The 26,768-nt window shown below is 50.0% G+C and overlaps 1 protein-coding gene across 1 annotated transcript in view; it reads left to right on the forward strand.

Annotated features, from left to right (window-relative positions):
- Nucleotides 1–26,768, forward strand: part of TMEM178B (transmembrane protein 178B) — a 361,372-nt gene that overhangs the window by 97,502 nt on the left and 237,102 nt on the right. The window contains exon 2 of the mRNA XM_065884406.1: nt 17,897–18,010. Coding sequence (XP_065740478.1) covers nt 17,897–18,010 — 114 coding nt within the window. The remainder of the gene's footprint in view (nt 1–17,896; nt 18,011–26,768) is intronic.

Raw genomic sequence — 26,768 nt, forward strand, 5'->3', positions numbered from 1 at the left:
TGGTGATATAAGTGGCCATCACAGTCAGTCCTAGTCATGGGAGGATAGGCAGGACTGTGGTGAACAGGTGAGGGCAGAGTGAGTGGTGAGATGGCAGTTCTGACCTTGCCCCAATCTGAGCATGGCCCCGGAGGCCACCAGCTCACCCACTGGCCGTGTCAGCCATTCTAAAGTCTCTCTGTGAAGGGCCAGTGCTGCTTTTAAGGTTAAGAGAGGGGTGGCTCAGACTGTGGGGAGAGGAGGGCTCTGAGGGCCGAGAACAAAAAAACGTCCGTCAAGGACCGCCAAGGATGCTGAGTGCCATGCAGCTGTGATATGGAAGCCAGAGGGCAGGGATCAGAATCTGTGGTTCAGAGGGGGGAAGTGACTGCCTCAAAACCATCCGGAGCAGAGCTGGATTTTCTTTTTTATGATCTTAACTTTACCTTGTTTTGTTTTTAGCATCATAATTTACTTTTTTGTATGGGTGAAACTTTGACATGGTTCAGTGTTTTAAAAATATAAAACGATTATATGAAATATAAAATGGGGAATGTCTCTTTGCTTCTCATTTTCCCAACCTCCCGATTCTTTGTGTAGAAGGAAATACCACTGTTTTCCTCCTAGAGTTGTTTTATGCATGTGCCAGCATGTACCTGTGTAACTACATCTATATCTATCATCTCCTTCCCCCCCTTACATAAATGTGGTATATATTATGCGCTGTTATGCACCTTGCTTATTTTCACTTAATTTATCTCGTAAGGCTTTCCATAGCAGTTTCTAAACAGTTTGGTCTTTTTCAAAATGTTGTATTGCCTTCCATTGTGTGGATATATCATAATTTATTTAACTAGTCTCCTACTGATGGAAATTTAGGTTGCTCTTGTAAGCAAACGGGCAATGAAAACCTTGTACATATGTCATTTCACACCTGTGAGACATCTCTCAGATAAATGACTAAAAGGGGAATTTCTGGGTCAAATTTAATCTTTGTAATTTGGAGAGAGATTGATGAGTTGCCCTCCAGAGAGGTTGTACAAATTTATAAAGTTTACATTCCAACAGCAGCCCATAAGAGTATCTGTTTCCCCACACCTCACCAGGAGGTGTGTCATCAAACTTCTGGACCTCTGCCAGAATGAAAAGGGCACCTCAGTGTAGATTTAATTTGTAATTCTCTTATTTTGAGTGTTCTTGAGCATCTTTTCATATGTTTGATATATAGTATTTTCATGAACTGTCTATTCGTATCTTTTGCTCATTTTAATATTGGATTGTTGGTCTTTTTCTTATCAGTGTGTAGGTGCTTTTTATGTATGAGGGAAATCAGTTCTTTGTGATGTGAGTTGCAAATGTTTCCCTCAGTTTGTCTTTTGATTTTGTTTACAGTGGGTTTTGCTACGTGGAAATTTTGTATTTTTTTGTAGTCAAATTTATCAGTATTATTTTGTGTCATAGTCATAAAGGCTTCCTCTCTCTAAGGCTTCAGAAGTTTTTCCCATGGTTTCTTCTAGTACTTTTATGATTTAACTTTTTTCCCAAACGAGTGTTCGATCTATTTGAAATTGATCCTGGCCTAAGATGCAAAGTATGCCTTCAGTTTTTTTCCCCCAGAAAGTTACCTAGTTTTCTGAATACAATTTATTGAATAAACCATCTTATCCCTATTAAGATGCCACTATTACTACGCTAAGGACTGAATTGTGTCCCATCAAAAAATCCATACCTTGAAGCCCTCACCCCCAATGTGACTGTGTTTGGACATGGGGCCCTTAGGTTAAATGAGGTCATACGGATGGGGCCCTAACTGGGTGGAACTAGTGTTCTTTGGAGGAAGAGACACCAGCCTGCTCTTTCTCCTTGTATCACAGAGGAAAGGCCATGTGGGGACACAGTGAGAAGTCAGCCACCTGTAAGCCATGGAAGAGTAGGTTCATCAGAAACCAACCCTGGCACCTTGATCTTGGACTTCTAGTCTCCATATTATGAGAAAATAAATGACTATAGTTTAATCCACCCAGTCTGTGGTGTTTCATTGTGACCGCCTGAGCAGACTGATACATACTGTATGGTAAATTCCCACGTGCTTTGGGTTGACTTCAGCTTCTCTGAGTTCTGGTCTACTTCTTCTGTCGTATCACATTGCCCACCAACTAGGCAGCAGGGCTAGAGTCGGGGCTCCCAAAGCCTGGGGAGGGGCGGCGGGGGGCAGAGGGAAATGCTGGGGAAGGGAAGCATCGAGTAGTGAGTGGAGAGAGGGAGCAGGGAGGGACTGAGGTCAGTGGAGATACTAGAGGCTGGAGAAGGACTGTTGGGCATGGAGGGGGAACCACACGACTGGGCAAGGGGGAGACGGGAGCTGCTGGGCCCAGCAGAAGGAAACACCCGAACAGATGTCCTCGGAGCCAGCTGGGGGCTGCTGCAACTTGGACCAGAGGTAGGAGAGAATGGGGACTCTGTGAGTGTATTCTTTGTCTTTCAGGTGTTTATTTCAGTGTCTATCCCAGTAGTTCAGACTCTGCACTTGCTTTTCTGGCTGCATACCTGCCCTCAAACCCCAGGCTCCTTAGTTGGAGTCTTTCTTGATTCCGAAAACGTCTCCACAGTGTACATTTGGAGTACTAACTCTCGGGCGGTGGCATCTTACTAGTCGATGTTTACACTTCTTTAAAAGAATCTTAATGTCTGCCATCTTCTGTAAGCAGGAAAAATATTAGTGAATGGAGGTGTCTCCAATATTAGCTGCCCCTGCCCTCCTTTAACCATTCCACCCCTGCCCCGCCCCTTCTCCCTGCCCCCACTGGTGGGGTCTGCTCTGTGTTCCTCTGCCTCCAGCCCTGCCTTTGGGGCGCTCCTGCTCTTGGCTCTGCTTTCTGCATCCTGGGTCCCCTCCAGAAAGCCTCCTTGCCGGGCTGAGGCCGCACCAGTTCTGTTTTATTGCAGTGCGTGGAGTGACTCCCTGAGTCCTTGCAAAACTAGATGAAGACAGCTGTCCGTCTGACCTTGCTCTGCCTCTGTGTGTTGGCTGCTGATTTCCGTGAAGTCCTGGATGCAGAGCCTAAGGGGGCCTGGGAGTAATGGTCACTGTCCTTAGGGAGGAGTTTGGCAGCCTTTCAAGGAGCGGGTTACTCCATTAGGATGATTTGCACCTCTGCGCTCGCTCAGTCTGGATGCCTGGGGTCCCAGAGGGCACCCACTCGCCACCTCTTTGCCCCTGTGATCTGAAAGTTGGGCAGTCGTTTGACTCAGCTGCAGTGGAAGTGTTGGTCCAGTGAGCAGGGAGGATGTTGCTGTGCCCGCCCTTTCAAGGAGCCGGGGAGGTAGACCAGAAGGCTCCACAGTGTCCTCCCCCTGTCCACACCTCCAGCCGTACTCGGGCCCTGGTGTCTGGACAACCATGACAGCCCCCTGCCTGAGTTCTCCCCTCAGTGCGCTGCCACCAGGCCAAACGCGAGTCCCTGCGGGACCTCACTAGGCTCCGGCTGAGGAGGAGTCTGTTTGCTGTTGAGTTCGCTGCAGACTCGGACGTGAGCTGGGCCCAGGCTACCCTTTCCCCCATATTCTGTGTCCCCCAAACTGAAGAACGCGATTCTTCCTTCTTCCTCCGTCAGCCTTCCCTGATGTGCTCAGCCGCCTGTGGCCTCCCCTCCCCGCCCCTCCCCCGGCCCCGTGCAGCAGTCACCACGCCCTCTGTTCCCTGGTGCTTTCCTGTGTCTCTGTGTCATCTGCCCCTCTGGGCAGTGGAGGTGAGGTGGGGCTCACGGGTGGTTAGAAGGTACCAGGAGAAGGTCAGTGGGAGGTGAGCCAGAGCCCCCGGAGGTTCGCCTACCATTAAAACTTGGATGATATGGCTTTGATTTTGTCAAGTGACTGAGTGGATTTCTTCTCGAAAAGTGACTATTCTTTCTCATAGTCTCAAGACTATGTTTTGTGGGAGGAAAAAACCTAAAATACTGAAAAGTACAAAGATACTGTAGGTATAACTCTACAGTTCTGTTTTCACTGTTCTATTTTGAGGTCTCTCTATTAATACGCACAGTTCCTTCATTTAAAGTATTGTATAATATCCTGTCATGTAAATATAACCACCTTCTATTTTCTTGCTCCTGAGTGAGGGACCTTTAGGTCTTCACTATTTTTTGCAAGCAATGTTTTGTGGAACATTCTGCTCTTCTCTCGTCCTCGCGCACATGTGTAGGATTTTGTCTAAGGGTGTGATTTGGAGCCATAGGGTGTATGTGTTTCCAATTTACTTGATTTTTGTCAAGTGTTTGTGACAACTTACACTCTCAACAATAGTGTCTGAATGCTTCCCCCACCCCGGCCCCCCGTCTTTACCAAACCTTGAAGTTATCCGACTCTGTTAGGTTTTGCTATTTTGATTGGGAGGTGGAATGTGGGGCAGCATTTCCAGAAAGTTAAAAAAAAAAAAAAAAAAAGAAATCCCATCTTGCTGTGGACCAGTGAGTGATTCATCAGGTGAGGCTAGGGGGCACCCTTCCAACTAGGAAGGGTCATCTTCACAGGTCACAGGTTTTCCTAAATCGCCACTCTCCTGGGTTTGGGTGGTCAACGTACTCGGTGCTCTGTAGTTGCAGCGATGCTTGTGCTGTTGTGTCTGTGAGAGTCTTACAGGTAGGCAGGGAGATGTCTTCTGGAAGCTCACTGGTGTAACCAGTGTTACACCAGGGGGCTGGATTTGGGGGGTTGGTCTCAGTCCTTGAGGCAGGAGCAGTGTGATAGGATGTAGGCAGGGTTGGAGCCTATGGGGAAATGCCGTGACCTGGGAGTTGGGGGGGTGGTGCCAGAGCCACAGCTGAGGAAGCGTGAGGCAGGCAAAGACGGGGGGCTGGGAACCTGTCTTGTGGGACATCCATTTCTTTTGCTCAAACGCGTCAGATACATGATTGCTGCATGTATCTGACACACACATAAGAACTTATTTGGCATCTGACACACATCATAAATCTGCATCCTGTATGGTGATGACATAGTGTCAGGAATAATTATGGCGAGCTTACGAGGTGCAGGATCCTGTATGGTGATGACATAGTGTCAGGAATAATTATGGAGAGCTTACCAGGTGCAGGTGCTGGGTGCTTTATCTAAACTAACTCACTGAATTCTCACTGCACCCTTGCGGGGGGTAGATATTTGTATCACGTCCCTTTAAAGTGAAGGCATGGAGGCACAGAGGGCTTTATTTATTTGGCCGAGATCACTCACCCTGAGAGTTTCAAAGCTGGGATTTGACCCCAGGCAAGCTGGCTCCGGTTCCCAGCCTCTTGACCGCAATACTGCTGCTGGACACGGCGGGGCAGGTGGAATAATTCACTATTCATATTTTCAACTCTGGTTTTGAATTTCATTTCAGCTAATGAGTCTGGTTTTGAATTTCATTTCAACTAATGAGTCAGGCTAAGTTAACACTTTAATTAACGTCTTTAATCTAGCCAAGTCATTTAACTTAAACAAGAACATAATCAATTTTGTGAGTAGAGGTATTAAGAACAACATAATTAACCTGTTTGGGTTTTCTACTTTAATTCTGTGATCTTTAGTTTCCATTCAGTTTTTAGCTAAGGCACACAAGTTTAAGAGTAAAATAATGAACAGTCATCTGGGTTTGGTTTCTCATACAGTACAGCCCAACTTTCCCTAATGCTGCCCTACACACACACACACACACACACACACACACACACAAAATCTCTCTGTCCCTCTCCCTAAATTAATTGGGAAAAAGGAAAATCAGCATTATAAAACTCCTTTTTCAAATGAAAAGTGGAAAACTCAGTAAGCTGGACGTTTTTTTCCCCCTAGCTGAAAACATTCAGCTATTTGGAAATACCTGGGCAGCTGTCTGAATTCTCTGATTTTTATCTGGGGCATGCATAGGGAATGGCTGGCCCTGGTCTTATAGAGATGCACACCTGAGGGTGGCAGAGCCTCCATCAAAAAAGCTAACAGTGTCCATGATCTGATCTGGAACCCACCTGGGAGCAGCAGTGCCCTGGAAAGGCAGAGCCATCCTTGCCCTTGCATCTGCAATGCTGGCAGCTCAGGGACCATCATCTTACTTTTCTCTGAAGGAGCAGGAATGAAGAATTTCCAACTCGGTTTATCTTCTCACTGCTCCTCCCCTTTAGGACAGTGTGTGCCTCACGCTGGATCCTTAATTTAAAGAATATGGATGTTTCCCTCCAGCCTGAGAGCTGGGGATTCCTATCAAAAGTGACATTAGGGCTTCCCTGGTGGCGCAGTGGTTGAGAGTCCGCCTGCTGATGCAGGGGACACGGGTTCGTGCCCTGGTCCGGGAGGATCCCACATGCCGCGGAGCGGCTGGGCCCGCGGGCCATGGCCGCTGAGCCTGCGCGTCCGGAGCCTGTGCTCCGCAACGGGAGAGGCCACAACAGTGAGAGGCCCGCGTACCACACACACACAAAAAAAATGATATTAAAAATGTGCGAGCCTGGCCTCCTCCGTCTTTCCTGCCCAGCCCTCATCACTCCTGCCTGCCTACGTCACTGTCTCCCCATCTCTGGGTCTGTCTCTACTTCCTGGGTCTCTGGAGAGAAAGCATGAGCTCATTGTTTTCCAGTGAAAAAGCACATTTGGTCTCCTCCTCTCCTCATTTGTCTGTCAGGGCCTGGAGATGGATGATGCTTCCACCAGCTGAAGTGTGCCCGGAGGAGCCGCAGACTTGTGCACGGGGTGTCGGTGCTCCGGGGTGGGAGGCGGCCTTGAGGAGGGCAGTGGCAGCTCAGGGCCCTGAGCTCTCCGGGTTAGGGATGTGATGGGGATAAGGGAGCAGATTATTTGCTACACCCCAGATGGTAATTTAAAGCCATACCTCACCTTCTCATTCTTTCCCAAGCAGCCTGTCTCAAGCTGGAAAATACATGAGCAAGTTGGGGAAAAAGGCGGCCAGGACCTCGCAGGGAAGATGGTGGTGTGAGGCCAGCACGATGACACCTCGTTCTTCATTTTCCTTTTGTGAGGAAGTTACTATGTAATGACACCTTTTGCGTGTTTCAAACAAGACATTTTTAAGACTCAGGGGAAAAGATGTTCAAAATCCGGGAACAGGGAAGTGAGCATGAAAATGTAGAGTGCACAAAAGATGAGGCCACCTTTAGCACAGAAGACTGTGAAATGTCAGATGCTACAGTGGTGAGTCAAGGAGTCACTTGATAAGGCGATGAGAAGAGCCTGGGGTGGGGGTGAGGGTGGAGCCAGGAGCCAGAGGCGGGGACCGTGCTCCGGCGGGCGACGTGGACATGCGTGGGGGTCACCCAGCAGAGAGGCCTCATTTCTATTCCTCGATTGCTGTGTTGGCCGCCAGGTGATGCAGAAGGATGGCAGGGAGGGTGGGAGGTCGTTTCTCCAGTGAGGTCACCCCGTTTGCGAAGGGAGACCGGACGGTCAGAGGAAGCTGTGGCGTCCAGGGTGCTGTGAGCCTGGGGGTAGGTGTGCTGTGTCCAGATTTTCAATAAAGGAGACTCTGGGGATTCCATGCACACAGACGAGCAGCTGGGCTAGAGGGAAAGGGCTTAGGAAACAGAGGGGGGTGGCGGGGTGCTCAGCAAGGAAGCTGTGGTGCTGAGCTGACCTCATCCCCTCTGTGGATGCAGTTCCTAGACCCGGTAGGTGGGGTGAACGGTACAGACAGGGTCTTTCAGGACATCCAGGTACACAAGACGCGGACGTGGGCCTGGGGAGGTGGATCGGGAGTGTGAACTCACAGCAGGCTGGATGGTCCCACCCGAAGAGCTCTCTCTTAATGGTTTGATTTCTGATCACAAGGAAATTTGTGTGTGTATGTGTGTGTGTGTGCAGAGTTCTGCCCTCAACGCTGCCCTGTTGGGGGATTTTAGTGATGACTTGAATGAGGATGGGGGTGACCTGCTGATGGAGTGTGTGGACTGATGGCTAATTCATGGAAGGACAGCCTCACCATCCAGAAACGTCTTCAGGGGCCTGGAACAAATAGGAGATCCCACAGGAGCTAACAAATCAAACTACAGAAAACAACCCCGAATGAGAAATGACAGCTGCCTAAGCCCACGGTGGCTTCATAGCTTCTCTGGGGCAAAGTACTTGTGCGTCGTCCCCTGCATGTGACCAGCCCTGTGACGTGGCTGCCCTGATACAGTTACGGCTCCAGACCAGGAGAGGCGTAGGTTTTGCGTCCTCGGGGAACAATCGTGGTCAGTGTTGCACTGGGAGAGATTTTGACGTGTGGCTGAACCTTGGGGATGACCAGTATGGTGCTGGGTTCTGAGACTGTGGGTGCAGAACCTGGACGTTCTCAGCTGGAAGAAAAGGAACCTTGGGTGGGAGGGGTGTGTGAGAGCTGTCTTTACATACTTATGGGCTGTTATATGGGAGCGGGTGTGTGTCCCAGAGATAGAACTGATAAATGAGCATTTCTTGAATGCTTGCTCTGGAGCAGGTTTTACATAAGTTGTCTCATTTATTCCTCGTCAGTCTTAAGAGGTGGAGGCTATCATTATCTGCATTTTGCAGAGGAAGAAGTGAGGTTCTGCGAGGCTGAGTAACTTGCCCAAGGCCCCCCTGCTGATGAGTGGCTTGTCCTGGGAGCGGGGACAGGGCTGTGGCCAAGTGTGGGGCTGGTAGACACGTTCTCAGCTCTCTTCCACCACGACTAGGAGCTGTCTTCTGGCCAGCTCATTAGGGGAGCTCTGGAAGCAAACGTTCTGTCCTGCTCTGATAAGAGCAGCAAAGTCTGTAGAAGCTGGAAATCCCTACACATGGAAAAGTTTTGCCTTGCTTCCGATAGAAAACCTTGGAGGGACTCTCTTTTTCTGAAGAGCTTGATTTTTCCCAGTTTCTCTTCATAAGTGGGTATAGTGCGGTGCTAGGGAGCGGGGTAGGTGGGTTTACGTCCCACCTGTGCCGAATGATAGCTCTGCATCCTTGGGCAGGAGACCTCTCTAAGCCTCTATGTCCTCGTCTGTGAAATGGGGATAGTAACAGAGTCTGACTTTTAGGATTAAATGAGATAATGTGTAGTAAAGTCCTTTGTACAGTACTTAACACATAGAAAGCATTCATTGAACATGAACGATTGTTCAAAGGAGTTACTGTTGACCCTTGAACAATGAAGGGGTTAGGTGTGGCCCCTCTGTGCAGTCGAAAGTCCGAGTAGAGCTTATAGTCAGGGTGCCCTGTACGTGGTCCCTCTGTATCATCGATTACAACCAACCGTGGACAGTACAGTACTGTAGTCTTTTTTGTTTGTTTGTTTTTTTGGGCTGCGTTGGGTCTTCGTTTCTGTGTGAGGCCTTTCTCTACTTGTGGCAAGTGGGGGCCACTCTTCATCGCGGTGCGCGGGCCTCTCACTATCGCGGCCTCTCCTGTCGCGGAGCACAGGCTGCGGACGCGCAGGCTCAGTAGTTGTGGCTCACGGGCCCAGTTGCTCCGCGGCATGTGGGATCTTCCCAGACCAGGGCTCGAACCCATGTCCCCTGCATTGGCAGGCAGATTTTCAACCACTGCGCCACCTGGGAAGCCCAGTACTGTAGTCCTTACGATTGAAAAAATCTGTGAATAAGTGGACCCATGCAGTTCAAACCCATGTTGGTCAAGGGTCATTTGTACCATACTCAAAGCACCATCTTGGCCGTCAGGAGTACAAAGATGAAAACGACAAGCTCCCCTATCCCAGAGCATTTACCACAGAGAGAAAGAGACGATTAATATACAAACAACTGTGTTACACTAGAAGTCAGCAGAAGTGTTGGAGGACAGGGTGAGGGGTCAGAAATGGGGTGGAGGGCTGGCATTTGGGAGCAGGGTTTTTAAGAATGCAACCCCTCTGTGTGAGTCAGGAGGGCCCCCTGAACATGGCTCCTAACAAGCATTTATGAAACATTGAATGGAAAGGAATTAAATATTTAGGAGTCTGTCTGTGCGTTGCATACAAAACAACATTAAAAGGCGACACCGACACCACAAACACAAAAAACAGTGCACACCAAATGGAATGCGTTTGCAAGCATTAAAAATGAAATGTCCGTAACACTTTTCCTCAGTATGAAGAAAATAAAACATTCTTTCTTGCCAGGTCGGCAGCAGCGATAAGCCTTGCAAATCCTTCGGCTCAGAACACCTGGAAGGGACAGGAGGCGCCAAAGAGGAGATGGGGTCGGGCTGGGGAGGGTTCTTGCAGTAAGCTTTTGCGAAGACCTGTCTGAGATCTGGGAGCGTTTGTAAACATCGCTGCCCTCGTCACCCTCCTCCCCTTCCTGCCGGGCTTGGGGACCCCAGTCCCGTCTGCCGTCCTCGAACCCCTGGGACATCCCTGGTTTGCTTCCCTCCCCTTTCACTGGGGACATGATGTTGATTCTGATCTCAAAGCTTTAACCCCCTAATCTCCATCCCCACTCTTGTGGCTGGCTGAAGAATCCAACATTGATAATGCTAATCTGATAATGGCTTTCCTCATTTGCCAAAGGAGATTCTCTACTTCCTCTCTCTTCTAAGGTGTAATTTTAACTTTTTTTTTTTTTTTTTGAGAAAATGCCCTTTAAGGAGGAGATGAAGTCCAAAATTTAAATCCTCAACCGGTTTCCCTTTTTTTTAAAAGGTTGGCTTTCAAGTTTTTTCCAGTGTGTTCTTTCTACCTTTACTTAGTCTTTCCGTATATTAGGCACAGAGCACAGGCCTCGGGCTAGAACAGTGGTTAAGAACCGCCCGGTGGGCGAGACAGATGTCAAAGTGAGACCGTAAGAGCTCACCCTGTAGCGGGCTGAGGCCAGGGCCGGTCAGCGGGACCGACGCCAGTGTCCTGGCCATTCTCACCGTTGGCACCGAGGAAGGGCGAGCGGCAGACGACACGTGGGTGATGTCCCTTCCTCCCTTTCTTCTTCATTAGTGGATGTATCACGTTCCTCCACATACAAAGCACTGTGGCTGCAAAATTATCCTTGTTCCCAATGAGTCTCCAACCAGGCAGTGAATCATTACAGCTGTGGTGTCTGAAACCTCTGCGCCGACACCCAGACACTGGCTGTTCTCCTTGCTGGCTGAGTGGCTCCAGAGAAGGCCTTCATCTGTCTAAACTCTCTCTTCCTTCAGTCAAATGGGGATATTACTGTAATATTTACCTCACAAGGTGGTTGTGAGGATGACGGGGGATAAAATGAGTGTCCGGCGTCTGGAAGGCATTGTGAATAGATTTAATTTTTTTAAAGAAGGAGGTCTGGAATGAAGGAAACACGGGGACGCTCAGAAGCGGTCCAGTCATCCATCCATGTGTCTTTAGGATGCTCGAATATCAAGAAGAAAAGAACATGAGGAACAAGGGAAGCTGAGAAGGAACAGAGCCTGCCTCGGCCCTGGGTGCTGACGGGACCCTTCACAGCAACCTCCGGATCGAGTTGGACCAACTTTTTTTACTTCTTACTGTTCACACTTCTCAAACATATGAACCATTTGCACTGCTCTCCCCTGGGTGGTGGTTCTTCAGTGTTTGGTCCCCCAGAGCAGAGCCCGAGACAGGGACTTCGGGGGAGTTCCCGGGAAGGAGGAGAAGCCAGTGGATGGCGCAGTGCTGAGCAGCTTCCTGCTGTGAGCATCAGTTTGGATCCCAGGGCCGCCCTCAGGGTCACCGTGCAGAGGGTGCCTTGTGGTCATCCCCCAGTGGGTGGGGTACGTGCTCTGTCTCTCACGCCCTCGGTCGAGGGTCTCTCGTGAGTATTGACTCTCCTGCACCCTTGTGGGCTGCCCGTTGAGGGCCAAGTGACCTGTGAGTTGCAAGGAGGCGGGAGACTTGCCAGGGACTTGACGTGGGTGCCATCAGCACGCCCGGGAGCACTCACTGCAGTTCCGGCCGGAGTCCGAGGTGGGCCAAGAGCATGGAGAGCCATGGCTCTAGTCCTGCCCACAAAGGTCCCAGACTGACTTCAGGACGTCGTGCAAACACAGCTCCTGGATGGGCATCTGCGCCTGGTGCTGCATTGCTCCCAGATGTGGCCACGGGGATATGGCTCCCAAATGTGGCTACGGAGAGGAGGCCAGCACATACTTGGGGCCAACAACCTCCTTTACCTTGTGTGATGAAAGGACAGACCCTGGTGTCTATTCCCCACTCATCCAGATATGTATTGCTTGCCTGGCCCTGGGGGTAGAAGTGCAAACAAGAGACCTGGTTTCTGGGTTTGAGGAGCTCACAGTTGAGCGATAGAAACTGCTCTTTGAATAAGAAAGGATTTGGAGTCAAAGGAGTCTGGGGAAGTCTGCACGCCATACCTGTCCCCTCTAGGGGAGTTACTGTGTACGTTAAGAACTCTTAAAGTCCTGCAGTAAGTAAACCTTTTAAACATTGTTGAACCCAATTTTTCCTAAATACGTTTGACCGTCGCATACCCAGCCGGCATCACTCCACTTTTAAAGTGAGAGCTGGGGAGGGGGTCCCATATTCTGGTTCTTTCTCAGGCCCACGCTGATCAGCACCAGATACGGTCGTGAAGTTGCAGGGTTGCCTTTACAGCACACCTTCCCCCTCCCTCATGAGCTGCCGGGATCCTCAGCCTCTTTTCTCTAGGGTCCCTCTGCTGCTGAGGGTCCCTCTGGAGGAAGGGGATTTCGGAATCTCATCCACACCTAGGCACTAGTGACTCAGAACTACGCTCTTTGGACTTACTTAAAAGAGTTTTAAAAATAGGTACCTAAGAGAACAATGTCTGAGCCAAAGGAATGATTCTAATGCACGAATATAAGTGCTGTGGCACCTGTTTAGGGAAGGTAAGTTTAGATGGTGTGGGGATGTGTCCTAGCACTGCCTCTGAAGTCACCCTGCCTAAGAAGGTTTCCACTTAATATACATAACGGTGGAGTAATAGACTCCTTCTACAGCTACTTAGGAAACCAGGTCTTGCTGATAGCAGATTGCGCGTGAAAGGAATATCACCTGCTGGTATCACGGTAGAGCGTGGTCAGAATCCCGAGTTCATTGTGTACGCTGTCTCTGCTGCCCCCCTCCAGTCTGTTTCCTCATATGCCCAGTGTACATCAGGGCTCTTGTGCTACCAGCCTCCTAGGGGTATGGCATGCGAAATTTCTCTCTCCCCCTCTCCCCACCCCCTGCCTCTGTGTTTGTATAGTGTGATATAAACATTGCTTACTGATATTATTTCTGATTTCCTGTGGTCTTGCCCCCTTAGAGTAAGTAGTCTTAGGGCAGCAGTTCATAATAACTGGTGTTTATTGAGCACTTACTATGTGCAGGAAGTGCATTAGTTTTTAACATGAATTATTACACTCATGCCTTGGGTCTTAAAGGATTTGAAAGGCAGAAAAAGGATAGGAACAGTCTCCCCCCGTTCCTTGTTCCCGGGTCTCCCTTTGCCACTGAAGACCTTGAGAGGTGGAGGTGGGGGAGAGGAGGCAGGTGCTAGCATTGGACTGAGGGAAGCTGGAGTGATGTTTTAGAAGGGGAGAGGGCCGGGGAGGTGTGGAAGGAAAGACGAAGAAGGGGAGAGTGAGCCGGATGCTGGTGTTTGCCCCGTGGGTCCAGTCCCCACCTTCATCTGCTCGTACTCAGAGGCTGCCCCCCTGCGCCAGGTGGGTTCAGGAAATGGGGGGGAACCGGCAGGGAATGAGGGTAGGAGGGAATGGGTGCTTATTCCCTGCCCCTCACAGGTTGGCTGTGACCCCCTGCTGAAGCCTGCATCACCTCTCCAGGTTCCGGTGATGCACCCCGCCCCTCTCCTTTCCCGGTCTTGGTGTTATAACCACATCCTTGTGTTGCCAGCCCCAGGGCCCTGCACCACCCTTTGCTGGTCTCTTTACGCTCTGCGCTCAGCTTTGTAAATTGTCCCTTTTGGAAACTCTCCTCTGTTACCCATTTGGGTATCCTATCTCCCTGGGACCCTGACACACAGATAGGAGGGTCCTCAGCTCAGAGGACAGAGCATGGCTGAAGGTATAAAGTCCCAAGGGGCCCACAGGAGGGGCCACCCCTGCTGCCTCGCTGACCAGTTTTCTGGCCCCTAGCTGAGGCTTCCGGACTGGGAAGCTCATGTGTCTGGGCTGGAATGCAGGAGGTGGGGAAGGTCATGGGCTTCTCCGTTGCCTTCCAGGTCGCCCCTCTAACCCGTTCTTTGCAGGAAAATCTGTTTGTATTGGGAAGCCCACATTCTGGGCACACGAATTTGGTGCCCAGATGGCGCCTGAACTGACAAAAGCCCAGCACACTGACAGGACCTGCAGACACATGGGTAAATATTTTGCCTTTCTTCTTAGGCAATATTTGAGTCTTTCAAATTTAATTGCTGTCATAGGCAGGATGCTTGCATCCTTGAGGCAAAGCAAATAGTGAGGGCCTCCACCAGGGCTGCTGGGAAGTTCTCCAGCCAGGCTTCCTGGCTGGCTGCCCACGGCGCCTGTCCGTCAACTCCTGCTCTTGTCGAGTGTCAGGTGGCCTCTTGCCTCACTGGCTGGGTGGGCTGGGGGTGAGGGAGGCTCAGGGAGCCTGAGACCTGTGGCCACTTGTTGAGTATGTTTTGAGGCTGAGAGAACCTGGTCTTGGCTAGGAAATCAGGTACTTTTCTCAGACATGAGTGACAGGCACCAATCTAGCTCTTACCAGTGGGATCCTGTCTTGTGTCTCCCAAGCTGGGTCCAGGGAGGGTTTCGTTTGATCTTGAAATCGTGGAATGTAGGGTGGCTGCTAGTTTGCATGACATCTTTGTGCAAATTAGATAAAGGCAGCCTCTCTGACAGGGACATCTCCCGCATACCCCACCAGGGTGCATGTCTTGGCAAGCAGAGCAGCAGCTGGACTTCAGCACCTAGGTACCCTCGGGAGGTGCCCTTACGCAGTGCACAACCTGCTCAACTGTATATGTCCCAGGTAGTTGCCGATGATATTCATGTAAAAACCCTTTCTCCCTTATATCTCCCTCTCTTCTTTCTTTTCCTCTTTATTCCAACCCGAAACCATCGACCTGGTTGTCCCTCGGATTACATTTACAAAGTGCAGTGAGAGGCTATTCCACGTTCTTATGTGATCGACAAGCCTCTCCTTACGTTGTCCAGACAGGGAAGAGGTATTTGCTGTAGGATCCCAGAGTTCTGCAGCAATCACCTCCTTTTATTCATGACATTCTACTTTGCCTCAATTATTTTAATCCCTTGCATATAATAGAAGCAGTTGGGTACCTTACCCACTGTGGTCTTCTAAAGGGTGCCTTATGTTATTCATTGCTTTCTTCAAAGCACGTGTTCTTGGTGCCCGCCCTGTGCTGGTGGCCGGGGAGATAAAGATGAATGAGTGAGACAGGTCCCTGCCCTTGAGAAACTCATCATCCAGTGGGGGAGTGAGGCGTGTAAATAGATAAATCACAGCCCATTGGTGTGCTGGCTGCAGTAGCACAAAGAGCTTAGGGAGGGAGAAGGAGGGGACGTTGAATGCCTGCTGCTGTGTGCTGTCCTAGATGCAGGGAGGCTTTGCCGAGGAGCTGGAGGTGTACCAGGTGAAAGACAGGCAGGGAGGACAGGAGGGACAGAGTCGTGAGCGGATAGGGCATTATCAGGGCAGGGTGGAGGGGGGCGCGCCTGGCTGGAGCCTACGGTGTGTAGTGGCTGGGGCCCAATGGGGGCTGGGACTTTGTGCCAGGAGTGTTGGGTTTATCCGGTGTGTGAAAGAGACTGCATTTTCTGAAATGCATTTTCCTTCTGGAATGCAGTCCGCAGCGGTGCGGTGCGGAGGGTGGGCTGGTGGAGGAGGCTCCCATCAGACAATTCTGAGTTCTAATCCTGGCACAGGCAAGTCACTTAATCTTCTTGAGCCTCCATTTTCCTATTCGTAAAATAGGGGTGATGAGCATCATAGCTCCTACTTAGTTGGGTTCTACAAAGGATTAGTAGGACAGTGTTCATAACAGAGTGTCCCGCTGGTGGGACAGGTACAGAAGCCACGAATAGGTTACAGGTGGCTGAGGTGTGGCTCCTTCAACCCTCCCCGAGGCTGGACCGGACGCAGCAGCCCATCTGCTCATCCCGGCTGCCTTGCACACATATCTTCTACATGCGCCAGGGCATGAGTAAAGTTGGAAACCACTGGTCTACAAGGCTCTTGGCAAGTCTCTCCTACCTAGTAAGTCCTCAGCAAATGTGGCTGTTCGTTGGGATCAGTCACTGTTTTTGTGCAACTGTGGTAGAGGGAGTGGACACAGAGAGGGCAGGCTGGATTCCAGGGACATTTCTGAGACAGAACTGGCAAAATTTGGTGACCAGTTGGATGTCAAGGAGGCGTGGCACCACTAGAGCTGGGAAAGCCTTGGGGATGACTGTGGGATTTGTGATGTGGACTGGATGGGAGGTGATGCTGTTGATGGAAATTGTTATGGAAATGAGGTATGGATGTGCGTTGAAGAAGCGGAGACCGTCTGGCAGACTACTCTTTCTAGAAGTATTACCAACTTAGGGAAGAAGGAACATAGAGGTGTGGGGGGATGTGGTCTGGGGGAGGGTATGGCATGCGAGAGACTCAGGATGTTTGTAGGCTAAGGGGAAAAAGACAGAGGAGTTGAGAAATTAAAAGAAAAATAGTGCATAACACTTTCCTCACACTTTGCCCCTTTGGACAGCGTCTGTCCCACTGGAGGAGTGTCTGCCAATAATGGGCAGTGGGCGGTTGTCCAGGTATGATTTGCAATAAGGCGCTGTCTAAATTACTACACTCCACCAATTGCCAGGTTCCCTGCTGACAGTGAGCCAGGGATCAGACAATTCAGTCAGGTGCCACCACTTATAAATTGAAAATCAGTGGGGTGCAAAATGGATTACCATCAAAATCCATTCAGGTGCAAAACCAAATTTTAAAACCCCTAACCTTTAAAAATGACACCTTTCCTGATGGTTCACAATGCGCTGACACTGAGTTTTAACATCCCCCAGATAAGCAGGTGTCGATGGAAGCGTCTGCAGGAGGCCAAGGACTCCTAATCATGCCTCCCTTTTGGAATTTGCAAACATGGCGGATTTAAAAACGCATGCTTTGGCAGTTCTGTTAGATTCTCGAAGGTGTCGGTTCTCAAACTAAAGTGTGGAACAGAATCACCTGGAGGGCCTATTAAAATTCAGATTGCAGGCTCTACCTCCAGGTTCTTGATTTAGCAGGTCTGGGGTCAGGCCTGGGAAATGACATTTCTAGAAAGTTCCCAGAGGATGCTGATGCTGTGATCCCAGGGCCACACTTGGAGGGCCTCTGCTCTAAGATGTAGGACTGTTTTGACAATCTGACTAGCAAAGCATGCATTGATTGATAACGGCTTCTCAGTAAAAGTCCTACTGGACCAGGTGTTGAGTATGTCAGGGGGCTTCAGTTTTGTCCAAGAAATCTGAGAAGAGACTGGTTCAAGGAGATACAGATGGATCTGAGCGCTTTGTGTTCAGAGGTGAGGCTGGGGGGGGCAGGGGATGGAGAAAAGGCAAGGGGCCCCCTCTAGCTCAGCATTCCGCAAGATAGCACGTACTACGTGATTAAGGCCGAGGCCTGCTCTTTACTGGTCTGTGGATGCAAACTCTAAACGTCTTTAGATGCCAAACTTCCTCCCTTGATATAAAAGTTGATTTTCCTAAGGTTAAACACACATGGCTATTACTTTCTTAACAAGCTGCTATCAGCCTAAACATTGACTCTTCCCACCTCTGAATGATGCCAGAGGTGTATTTTTCTATCTAAATCCATGGCGTTTGATTTTGTCCTACCCTCTTGCTCTTTTGGAGTCAAGGTTATTACCTTGTACGTGTAAAATGTAGGTGTCACCAGGCCCGATATGAAACAAGTCCCTTGCCCCAGGACAGAAAAATGGATCCTGGAGACTGCCCCAGACCTGGTTGCTGCCTCGTTAACATTTGGTCTCCTGTCTCTCTTTGCCAGGAGAAATTGAGAGATGCACGTACATCAAATACCACTACTCCTCAGCCACCATCCCCAGGAACCTCACCTTCAACATCACGAAGACCATCCGCCAGGATGAGTGGCACGCCCTGCGTAAGTACACCTGAGTTTCTTTCTCTGGCTGTGACCTTTGGAGGGCGCGGAGACTGGATGCCCATCAGCAGCTCGGTCCGGATGGACAGATGCACCTCCGTGTGAGACCTGTGGACAGTCTCAGAACTTGGCGGCAATCCTTAAAGTGTCGATGTCTGTGGGTCACAGTTGCCTCGGTTGGTTTTGATGGCATTGTAGCTTTTGAGGAGTTTGCTTCTACAATTAAAACAAAAAACGACCAGCAGTTAGACGGTGATCAGTGGTCTTGCTTCGCCATCCTGGTAGGCATTTAAGATTTCACCTATCTGACCAAACCAACTCCTGGGATTCAAGTCCAGTGTGTCTCCAAGTTGCTGGGGATGTTACTGTGGCAACCTGCTAATCTCTCTCGTGTTGTCCTCTGTACGGGGTAAGACCTGCTGAGACCCGGTGGTGGTTGCAGGCAGCGTGGCACTGGGAATTTGCATGTCGGAGGGGTCACGAAGGGGGAGGGGCTGGTCCTCAACTTCCAAGTGTCTGTTTCCCCTAGAATGATAGGCTTTGGGACCCATGTTCGCATGTGATTGCTCAGAGAAGATAAGAGTATCTGCCTCCATTGGTTAGGGAAATTCTTGGTCAGGGATTCTCAGAGACTTAAATTATGATGAGAGGGTGACTTCATGAGCGGACAGAGTTGGTTGGCTATTTTTACCTTTCTGCTCCATGGGGATCCACCTGCTTGTCTGTGTCAGGAAAGTTCTCCTTCCTCACCAGCATTGTTCTTCATGTGAACACATTCTTCCTCTTAGTAAGCTCCACGCTGCCTCTGGTGCATTTGTCATTTCTCCCCGATTCTAGCTTTTTTCACATAATGTCACAAGATTAACTTTATGTTTATATGTGAAGGAGGTTCTTTGTTTCCTGATAACAAGGATCCTGTAATCGGTAAACTTTGAAGAAGATCAAAACCATCTTTTTTCTCTTTATTGTTGCCTCATTGTCTTTTGCGTGCATGGGGCCCACCAGGTATGTTCCACTTTTTGGTTTGGTTTTAATCAAGTCACCGTAGCTTGAAGTGGGGGTGGGGTGAGAGACAAGTAAAATTAAACAGAGCAATCGTTCGTTGGTTTCAGGAAAAAGATTCTGACTAGGTGTCTGGATGAGTGTTACCTAATGCCAGTGGCCCAAAATGATATAGGGCAGGTATGAGCAGATAGGAATGCATTAACCAAATGGCTCCCCCCCCACCCCACCCTTACAAGCTTTATCACTGCTGGAGACACGAACCAGAAGCTGGGAACAGGGAGCTAATGTCCAATGGGCATCCTCAGGTGCTAGACATTGAGCGAAGCATGCCACATACTTATTTAACTTTAATGTGAGATTTGCTTTAGGGACACTAGTAATCAGGGCTATTAATTTCCTTTTTGGAGGGAGACATGTGAAGAGCCAAGTATATAAATCCCTGACAATGACTGCTTATTTGTGGAGTTGCATTGGTCTAGGATAGTCACTTAATAGACACCTTCAGTGCATGTTCAAGATACATGACAAGCCTGGTAGAAGAACCACTTAAATATAACTTAAGCAATGCAGTGGAGGGGAGGGGCGTCATGGAATCTCAGAAGGAAGACGTTGTCGGTATTTCGGCTTCAATTCAGATTCACTCAATTCAATCACAGTTACCGAGTTTTTCTGTGTACCGGGCACATGGTGGATACCGAGGCCACAGGGAGCTCTTTCAAAGAGCTCATGTCTGGAGGTGGAGGAGGGTGGGCAGGAGCGGAGAGATGCATTCACAAAGCAAATAATTACAGGGCAATGCCCTGATTACAATATAGTATAACGGCTTCAAGCAGTTAAGGTAGTTGGTGAAAGTTTTTCAGCAAAAGAAGAATTATTCTAGCATAAATTGCACAAATGCATTTCAGGGGCATCACTGAAAACATGTTACGTGGTGTTAGCAAAGGTAGAGAGGAGGCTAATGCTAAGCTTTATGGCCCTTCTCTGAGCCCAGTGTCTCCCGGGTCCTTGTTCTGAAACTGGAGTGCCCTTAGGTTCTGCAAAATCGAGCGTGCAGGCTCCGCTGCGGTGAATGGGGGTGCTAACAGATCTATTTTTAACTGATAAAAGCCATCTCAGCGACTGATACATGCAGACGTTTTGGGCACCCCGTGTTGGGTGAAGTCGAGGCTCCCCTTTGGTGAGGGATTCATCTGCCTGTTTCACAAAGTGACCTGCTGGTCTGTGAGGCAGGCAGAGAACGTTTGCCATTCCTGACATCGATGGCAACTATTTTTAGCCAGAGAGCAGGCGACCGTGGGTCACACCGGAAGCTGCTGCTGAACGTAATTGGCAATGTTGGCGCAACGGGGAGGTGTAGTAAATGTCAGTTTTAATTTTCAAAGGTCAGATATCGATGACATTAGGTGGGACATGGGCACATAAGCCCCCTTTGAAATTAAGTAGAAACTGTCAAAGATTAGCAAACCCCTATGACCAAGCCTTGGAAATTAAGAAAAAAGAAACAGACTCTGATTTCTTTACTTATCTGAGAGTCCTGTATTGTTGAATACTGTCAGTGGGATCAAATAAATTCCTTTAATACTAGGTTGGTTATCATTTTATAATTTCGCCATAATACCTTACATTCTGTAATTTTTCTCGGTAAGTAATTTTTGCCAAAGCAAAGATTTTGATTTTCTTTTTCTCCTGGAAAATTTTCTCCTGAAATAACTTCTGGTAAATATTTTGGACTTTGGTTAAACTTAGGTTATACCTACATTTTCATCAAGAATTTGCATGTGGTCATCAAACACTGTTGTGGAAAAAAACGTTTTCAAAGAAGAAAAGCACCATTTGGTTTAAAACTATGCTGTGGGTTTTGAACAGTTAACCCCACCAATGGGAGGCTTCACTGTTTGGCTGAGAGCTTATTCACCTTATGGTCACATGAATAGCAGGTAAAGAATAAAATTATCTGTAGGTCGCTAGGTTTATAAATCCAAGTGTAAAGCGCTAATAACCATGAGTCTGGGGAGTAAAGGTCGGAGAATCAAATGTGTCTGTGCATATGTGTGTGTGTGTTGAGGGCGGTCTCTGCTGTGGAGGTTTGAATACTGAGTTTTCTGGGTGATTTGGTGACAAGGTTCTGAATCTGTCTTGGATGGTGATTGCCGATGAAGTGTTGGGTGTACCTGTTTCTCCTTCCCACCCTGGCAAGAGCCTCCCCAGAGAAGGCAGAACTCCTTCAATAGTTGGGACCGTGCCCTCAGTCCACCCAGACCTGACTGTTTGCCTGGGGCAGCCCACCTTGACTTTCCTCCCTGTCTGCTGCCTCCCATGAGATTGCAGTGACCCCAAGTGGCATGGGTCCGGGCTCCGTGGGCTCCGAGGGTGCACTGCACCCCTGATCTGGGTCCTCTTGCCCCCTCCAGGGCTGGAGCAGGGTGGGTGAGTATCGCTGGGCCAGCGAGGATGGGCCAGTGGCTACAGGAGATGAGCTTGGCCGATGCCACTCTCTGGGTGGGTGGTCTGGTTTAATGTTTGGAATATGACAGAAGCAGATTGGCAGTGGTCAGGGGAAGCAGGCTGGCAGGACAGTGACATCTTAAACGGTGCCACTTCCTCCTCTCACTAGAACACATCCGCATGGGCTTTTCCTGCTCTGAAGTCCAGGCTTGGGTTGCTGTGCTTGTTTGGAGAATTCTGTGTCCTTGTGTAACCTTCAGGAACCCCTGAGGCCATCCCTAGTGGTTGTTCCTTTGCTTTCACTGTCACTGGTGTCCCTTTGGAATGCGCTTGTAGCACAGCTGGGGTCCTGGATGCTGCCAGTGGCAGGGCAGGGGGTGGGAGGGGTGCCTGGGTGGCCCGTGATACAGACTGGGCAGCCAGGGTGCTGAGAAAGCAGGCTCTGGGGAGATGATGCTGCTGAGATGTGGGTGCTTCTGCAAGGAGGAGCTGGAGTGGAGCTGGGCTTGCGGGGCTGCTCCAGCGAAGGGGCTGAGGTAATGGGTGGCAGGGGGCACAGCGGGGGGCCTGCCTGGGGGCTGCAGGGCAGGCACCCACTGGAAAGTGTGAGAAGGGCAGCCCTTTGTCACCCCCCTGGTCTCCAACTCTGCTTGTCAGGGGCTCGGGGCAGCTGCTGACGAGTCTACCCCAGGGTCCAAGCCCTGAGGCTCCGGAGTCCGGTGCTTGTGAGCTCAGATTCTCTCATTTCACTTCAAGATGCAGGTTTCAGCTCACAGTTGATTGCCCCTGGCAGTGGGAATCGGGGAGCTGGGATTCCGCTTTACTGCAATCACATCCTCTCCGCTATCTTTCAAGAGGCTGAGAGCCAAGAAAGCTCCAGGTTTTTTTGTTTTTGTTTTTTTTAAAGCTTCCTTCTGTCAAGACTGAAAGTTCAGCTAATTCAATTGGATGGTCACACAGCACATTTCCAGCTGGCCAGGGAGGGAGAGGGAGAGATGATCTCCTCCCCCTGACCACCCCCCCTGCCCCGCCCCGCCCCACCATCCTCCTGAGGGCTCACTCCCCACCCCCAGGGACACACAAACACAGCCTCACACAGTAGCTTTGCAAAGTGGAATCAGAAGCAATATGATATGTAGTTAAAGAGGGAGGGAGAAGAGGAGGGAAAGGGCGTTGGGGGAGGGAGGGAGCAGAGATGGAGGCTTTGGGGAGGAGCGAGGACATGCCAGTGGATGTGCTGCTGAGAGGGAGAAGCAACAGAATTCAGAACTGTCTTGTCTAATGCACACACCTGAGTGACACACTTGGATCCCTGACCCCGAGACTCCTGACCGCCCACCGTGGAGGCCTGTAGCTCAGCTCAGTCTGGGGGGACCAGCCCCACCCAGGCTGTGCATGGTGGGAGGCCCAGCCTGTCTGCTAATCTGCTGTAGATCTTGGTGCTCGAACTCTTCTCTTCCTCTGCTTGGCCAAGCCCTACCCGGTTCCCCCTCTTCTAGCCTCTTCCGTAATCTCTTCCATACGCTCCCCTCTTTCTAGGATTAGCACGTCCTGCCCCTGAATCCTAGTCCCCCCGGTGCTAAGACTCCCTCCAGCCACCCCCAGGTACCCCCCACCTCCTGGGTCCAAAGCTGCTCCTTGCCCCTCCCCGCTGGCATTGGCCTTGGACTTGGACTTGTGTTGGCTTCTTGCCCGATGGCGCTTACCTTCTCCTTTCCTAATGGACTGTCCTGGCCCTTCGGGGCCAGCCCGCTCATCTGCTCTCTGAACTTCACTCCTACTCAGACCTCTGGCCTCACAGCCTAGGAGTTGCCTAGGTTTCTGGTCCCTCGTCCCCCAGCCATCCCTGCTTATGACGAAATGAATGTGGTAGACCCAAGGGGTTGGGATGATGATAAGAGTAATTGTAACAGCGATAATGCCTCTTGCAGATGGGGTAACCATGCCAGGCAGGAAGGGGCTGCCTAGAGGTCCCTTCTTGGCCTCAGAAGGACCTGAGACTCAGGATCCAGGTCTGAACTCCAGCAGACACCCTCCAGCTATTTTTTCTTTGTTTTTGGCGGATGTGACGTAAAACAGCCTAATGAGGTAAACATCCTAGACAAGAGAAGCCTCGGACCCCTGCAGTGTTGGCCATTTTCCTTCGCCTGCACCTGCCTCTGAGCCCAGCCGGTGTGAGGTTCTCACTGTGTACGGTCTGTTGTGAGCTGCCTCTTGCTTGCAGGACTACCATCCATGGGTGTCATCCCTAGCAAGAAACCTCCCCAGAATTGTGGAAGCTTGATAGCACAGGAACTCAACTGACAGAGCATCCCCATATGTCGCTTGGTGTTCTGAAGTCTTTGCTTTTTGCAACCCATCCCACGTCTCTCTGCCCCCAAGCCCTTGCAGAGAACATTGTAAACCTTTCAGGATACCCAAAGCCTGCAGCCCAGAGGCTGCACTATGCTTGTCCTCCCAGAGCTCCTATGGTATTTTTGCAACAGGCCAGGCAGAGAACACACACCCCTTAATGTGGTATCACACCTACACCTGCTCTGGCAGCTGTAACTCATGCCAGGACTCCTTTCGTTCACAGCTTTCCCTGCCTGTCAAAACTTACCTCTTGGGCTTCCCTGGTGGCGCAGTGGTTGAGAGTCCGCCTGCCGATGCAGGGGACACGGGTTCGTGCCCCGGTCCGGGAAGATCCCACATGCTGCGGAGCGGCTGGGCCTGTGAGCCATGGCCGCTGGGCCTGCACATCCGGAGCCTGTGCTCCGCAACGGGAGAGGCCACAGCAGTGAGAGGCCCGCATACCACAAAAAACAAACAAACAAAAAAAACAAACCTACCTCTCTTCTGTCCCATTCCCTCAGGCCTTCTGCTAGACAGCACACTTACTAATTGGATGAACTTTTTTAAGGTATTAATGTCTTCTTGGGTTACCTGTCCTGATAGCATTGTTATTTTTCAGGAGACTTCACCCAAAGGCATGATAGTGAGGTGTTAAAGGTCATGTGGAGATACTTTAAAATTCTAACATGTGTAGCTGTTGATCCCACCTACTTAGGTGGTGGCCTGGCTAGGAACCAGTGGCGGAAACGGAGTGGACAAGAGGGAGAGTTTATTTTTGAAGCGGCCTTAGGAGTAGGCAAGGGAGGAGGCCTGGAGTAAGGGACGGGGTGGAGTAGGGCACAACCTTTTTTGTTAAAGGTAGCCAGGTACTGAAACAAAGCTGAGAACCACTGTGCTGGTGTAACTGCAGTCTTCAAGCCACAGTTCATCTGAATGGGCAGGTCCAGTTTCGTGCTGGGAATTAGTTGGGAGTCTGGCCTAGAGGCCTTCTCTTAGCTTCTGCAGATTGGAAGGTGTTTTCTTCTGGCCGAGCACACCGATCTGGGCACCACAAAGGAGACCTGGGTGCAACCCCACTGGCATCCCTCATCCATTTGTTCATTTACTCATTCAGTATTCATGGAGTGCCTGTTCCGTGAGAAGCCCCGGGTTAGGTGCTGGAGGAGATACTAAAAGGTATCCTGCTTTCCAAATTGGATGATATATTTCCAGGTGCCAACTAGGCAAGGGATCAAACTGCTTGTTGCTTAATGTTTATCGACTACCCAGAGTGCAGGCTAACGTGGCTGACACGCACACATCATGGGTCCCGACCTCCACGTTTAAATTGGGAAGAACTCATTGCAGGGGAAATAAAGGCAGAACGTAAGGCAGAACTACCATATCACAGAGGCTTTGGCCTGTTTTTTTTTTTTTTTTTTTTTTTTTTTACAGGCCAGGGAAAAGTGGGGATGGTCTAGGATCTGCTTTCTCTGGGCCCTCTAGGGGAACTGTCCCAGCTCTAGGTGCTGAAAAGGAAGCTCAGTATTGCAGGTGATTGATCTTTCCAACAGCTCAGACAACAGAAGCTCACTGCTCAGGTGAGCTACAGCAGTGAGGGGGGAGAAACGGGACCCGGAGCCGAGTGTTCCAGCGGGCAGGGGCAGCTCAGCAATAGGGAATCTGGGTTGGATGAGACACGGATATCTGGGCAGCAGACACTTGTCATCAGGGCAGTGGGTCAGCAGGTATGAATACAGTAAGTGGTGCTTTGGGGTTTCAGGACTGCATGATCCAACAGGGAAGAGGCTTGGCCAGGAGAAGGCAGGCACTAGTTCCCGAGAAATCTGGGACATTAGGGAGTTAGAATAAGAAATAGAGAACAGCAGCTAGGAGAGAAGCCCAGTTTTAAGGTCAGGGGTACTATGCCTTGAGCAAGAATGGGGCGCGATCTTAGAGCAGCAGTCTCAAACTGTGATCAGGATCGGTCCTGGGATTTGGAGATGAGGCTGCTTCTGAAGACGGTAGGACTGCGGGGGAGGGGAGGGGAAGAGGCATCTGGGAACCAGAATCACTTAACAGAAGAAGTAGTCAGGTTCTACATTGTGTGGTAAAGGTCCTATCAGAGTCTAGTCTAGTGCACCTCAAAGGTGGTTCATGGACCAGTAGCATCTGTGTCATCTGGGAACTTGCTAGAAATGCAAACTCTTGGGCCTCAGCCCAAAGCCACTGACTCCAGATCTCTGTGGGTGGGGCCTAGGAATCTGTGTGATTCTTAACACATTAAAGCTTGAGAACTCTTGGTCTGGAGGGCATTGAGGGCAGGGGGCTGTGGTGGTCGGTGAAGGCTCAGGAGAGGAGAGAGTGTGGGTGGGCTTTGGACGGGAGCTGGGAGAGGAAATATTGCATTTTGTACCTCTCACGCAGAAGCAGGACTTTTAAGTTATTTGTATGTCGTGTGTTGTCTGTTTCTACTTCGTTATAGCTTTGGTAAGTTAACTTTTCCATATTTCTTTCTGTTAATTGAATAAAACAGCATGGAAGAGGTGAGGTGTATTTTCCTTCTTTCCCCCATTGTGGGAGCATCCTCCTGTTATCTAGCCTGAAATCTCTATCTTGTCTTTGCAATGTTCTCCTTTCAAAACGGACTTCAGGCTAGGGGACGTGGCATTGGGTTCCAGCTCTGTCGCTCTCTAGGTGTATGACCCTGGGCAAACTACATGAGTGTTTTAAAGCCAGTACAGTCGTCTGTAATACTACCTGTCTTGAGAGTTTTATAAAACTTAAATGATTCATGTGAAATCGGTCAGTAACTCTGGAAAGGCTGATACCAAGTAGCATTAGGTGCTGTTATTATCGGAGCACAGCTGTGCCAGGCACTGGGTTCCCCATAGGAAATGGGGGAAAGGCTCTAAAATGATACTTCGTGGACTTGGGGGCTTTTCTGTTCAACTCTGTGCAGCCTGTGTGGGTGAGTGTGCCTCGTCTGTGGCTG

The sequence above is a fragment of the Phocoena phocoena genome, chromosome 9 (assembly GCF_963924675.1).
Source record: "Phocoena phocoena chromosome 9, mPhoPho1.1, whole genome shotgun sequence".
NCBI lineage: Eukaryota > Metazoa > Chordata > Mammalia > Artiodactyla > Phocoenidae > Phocoena > Phocoena phocoena.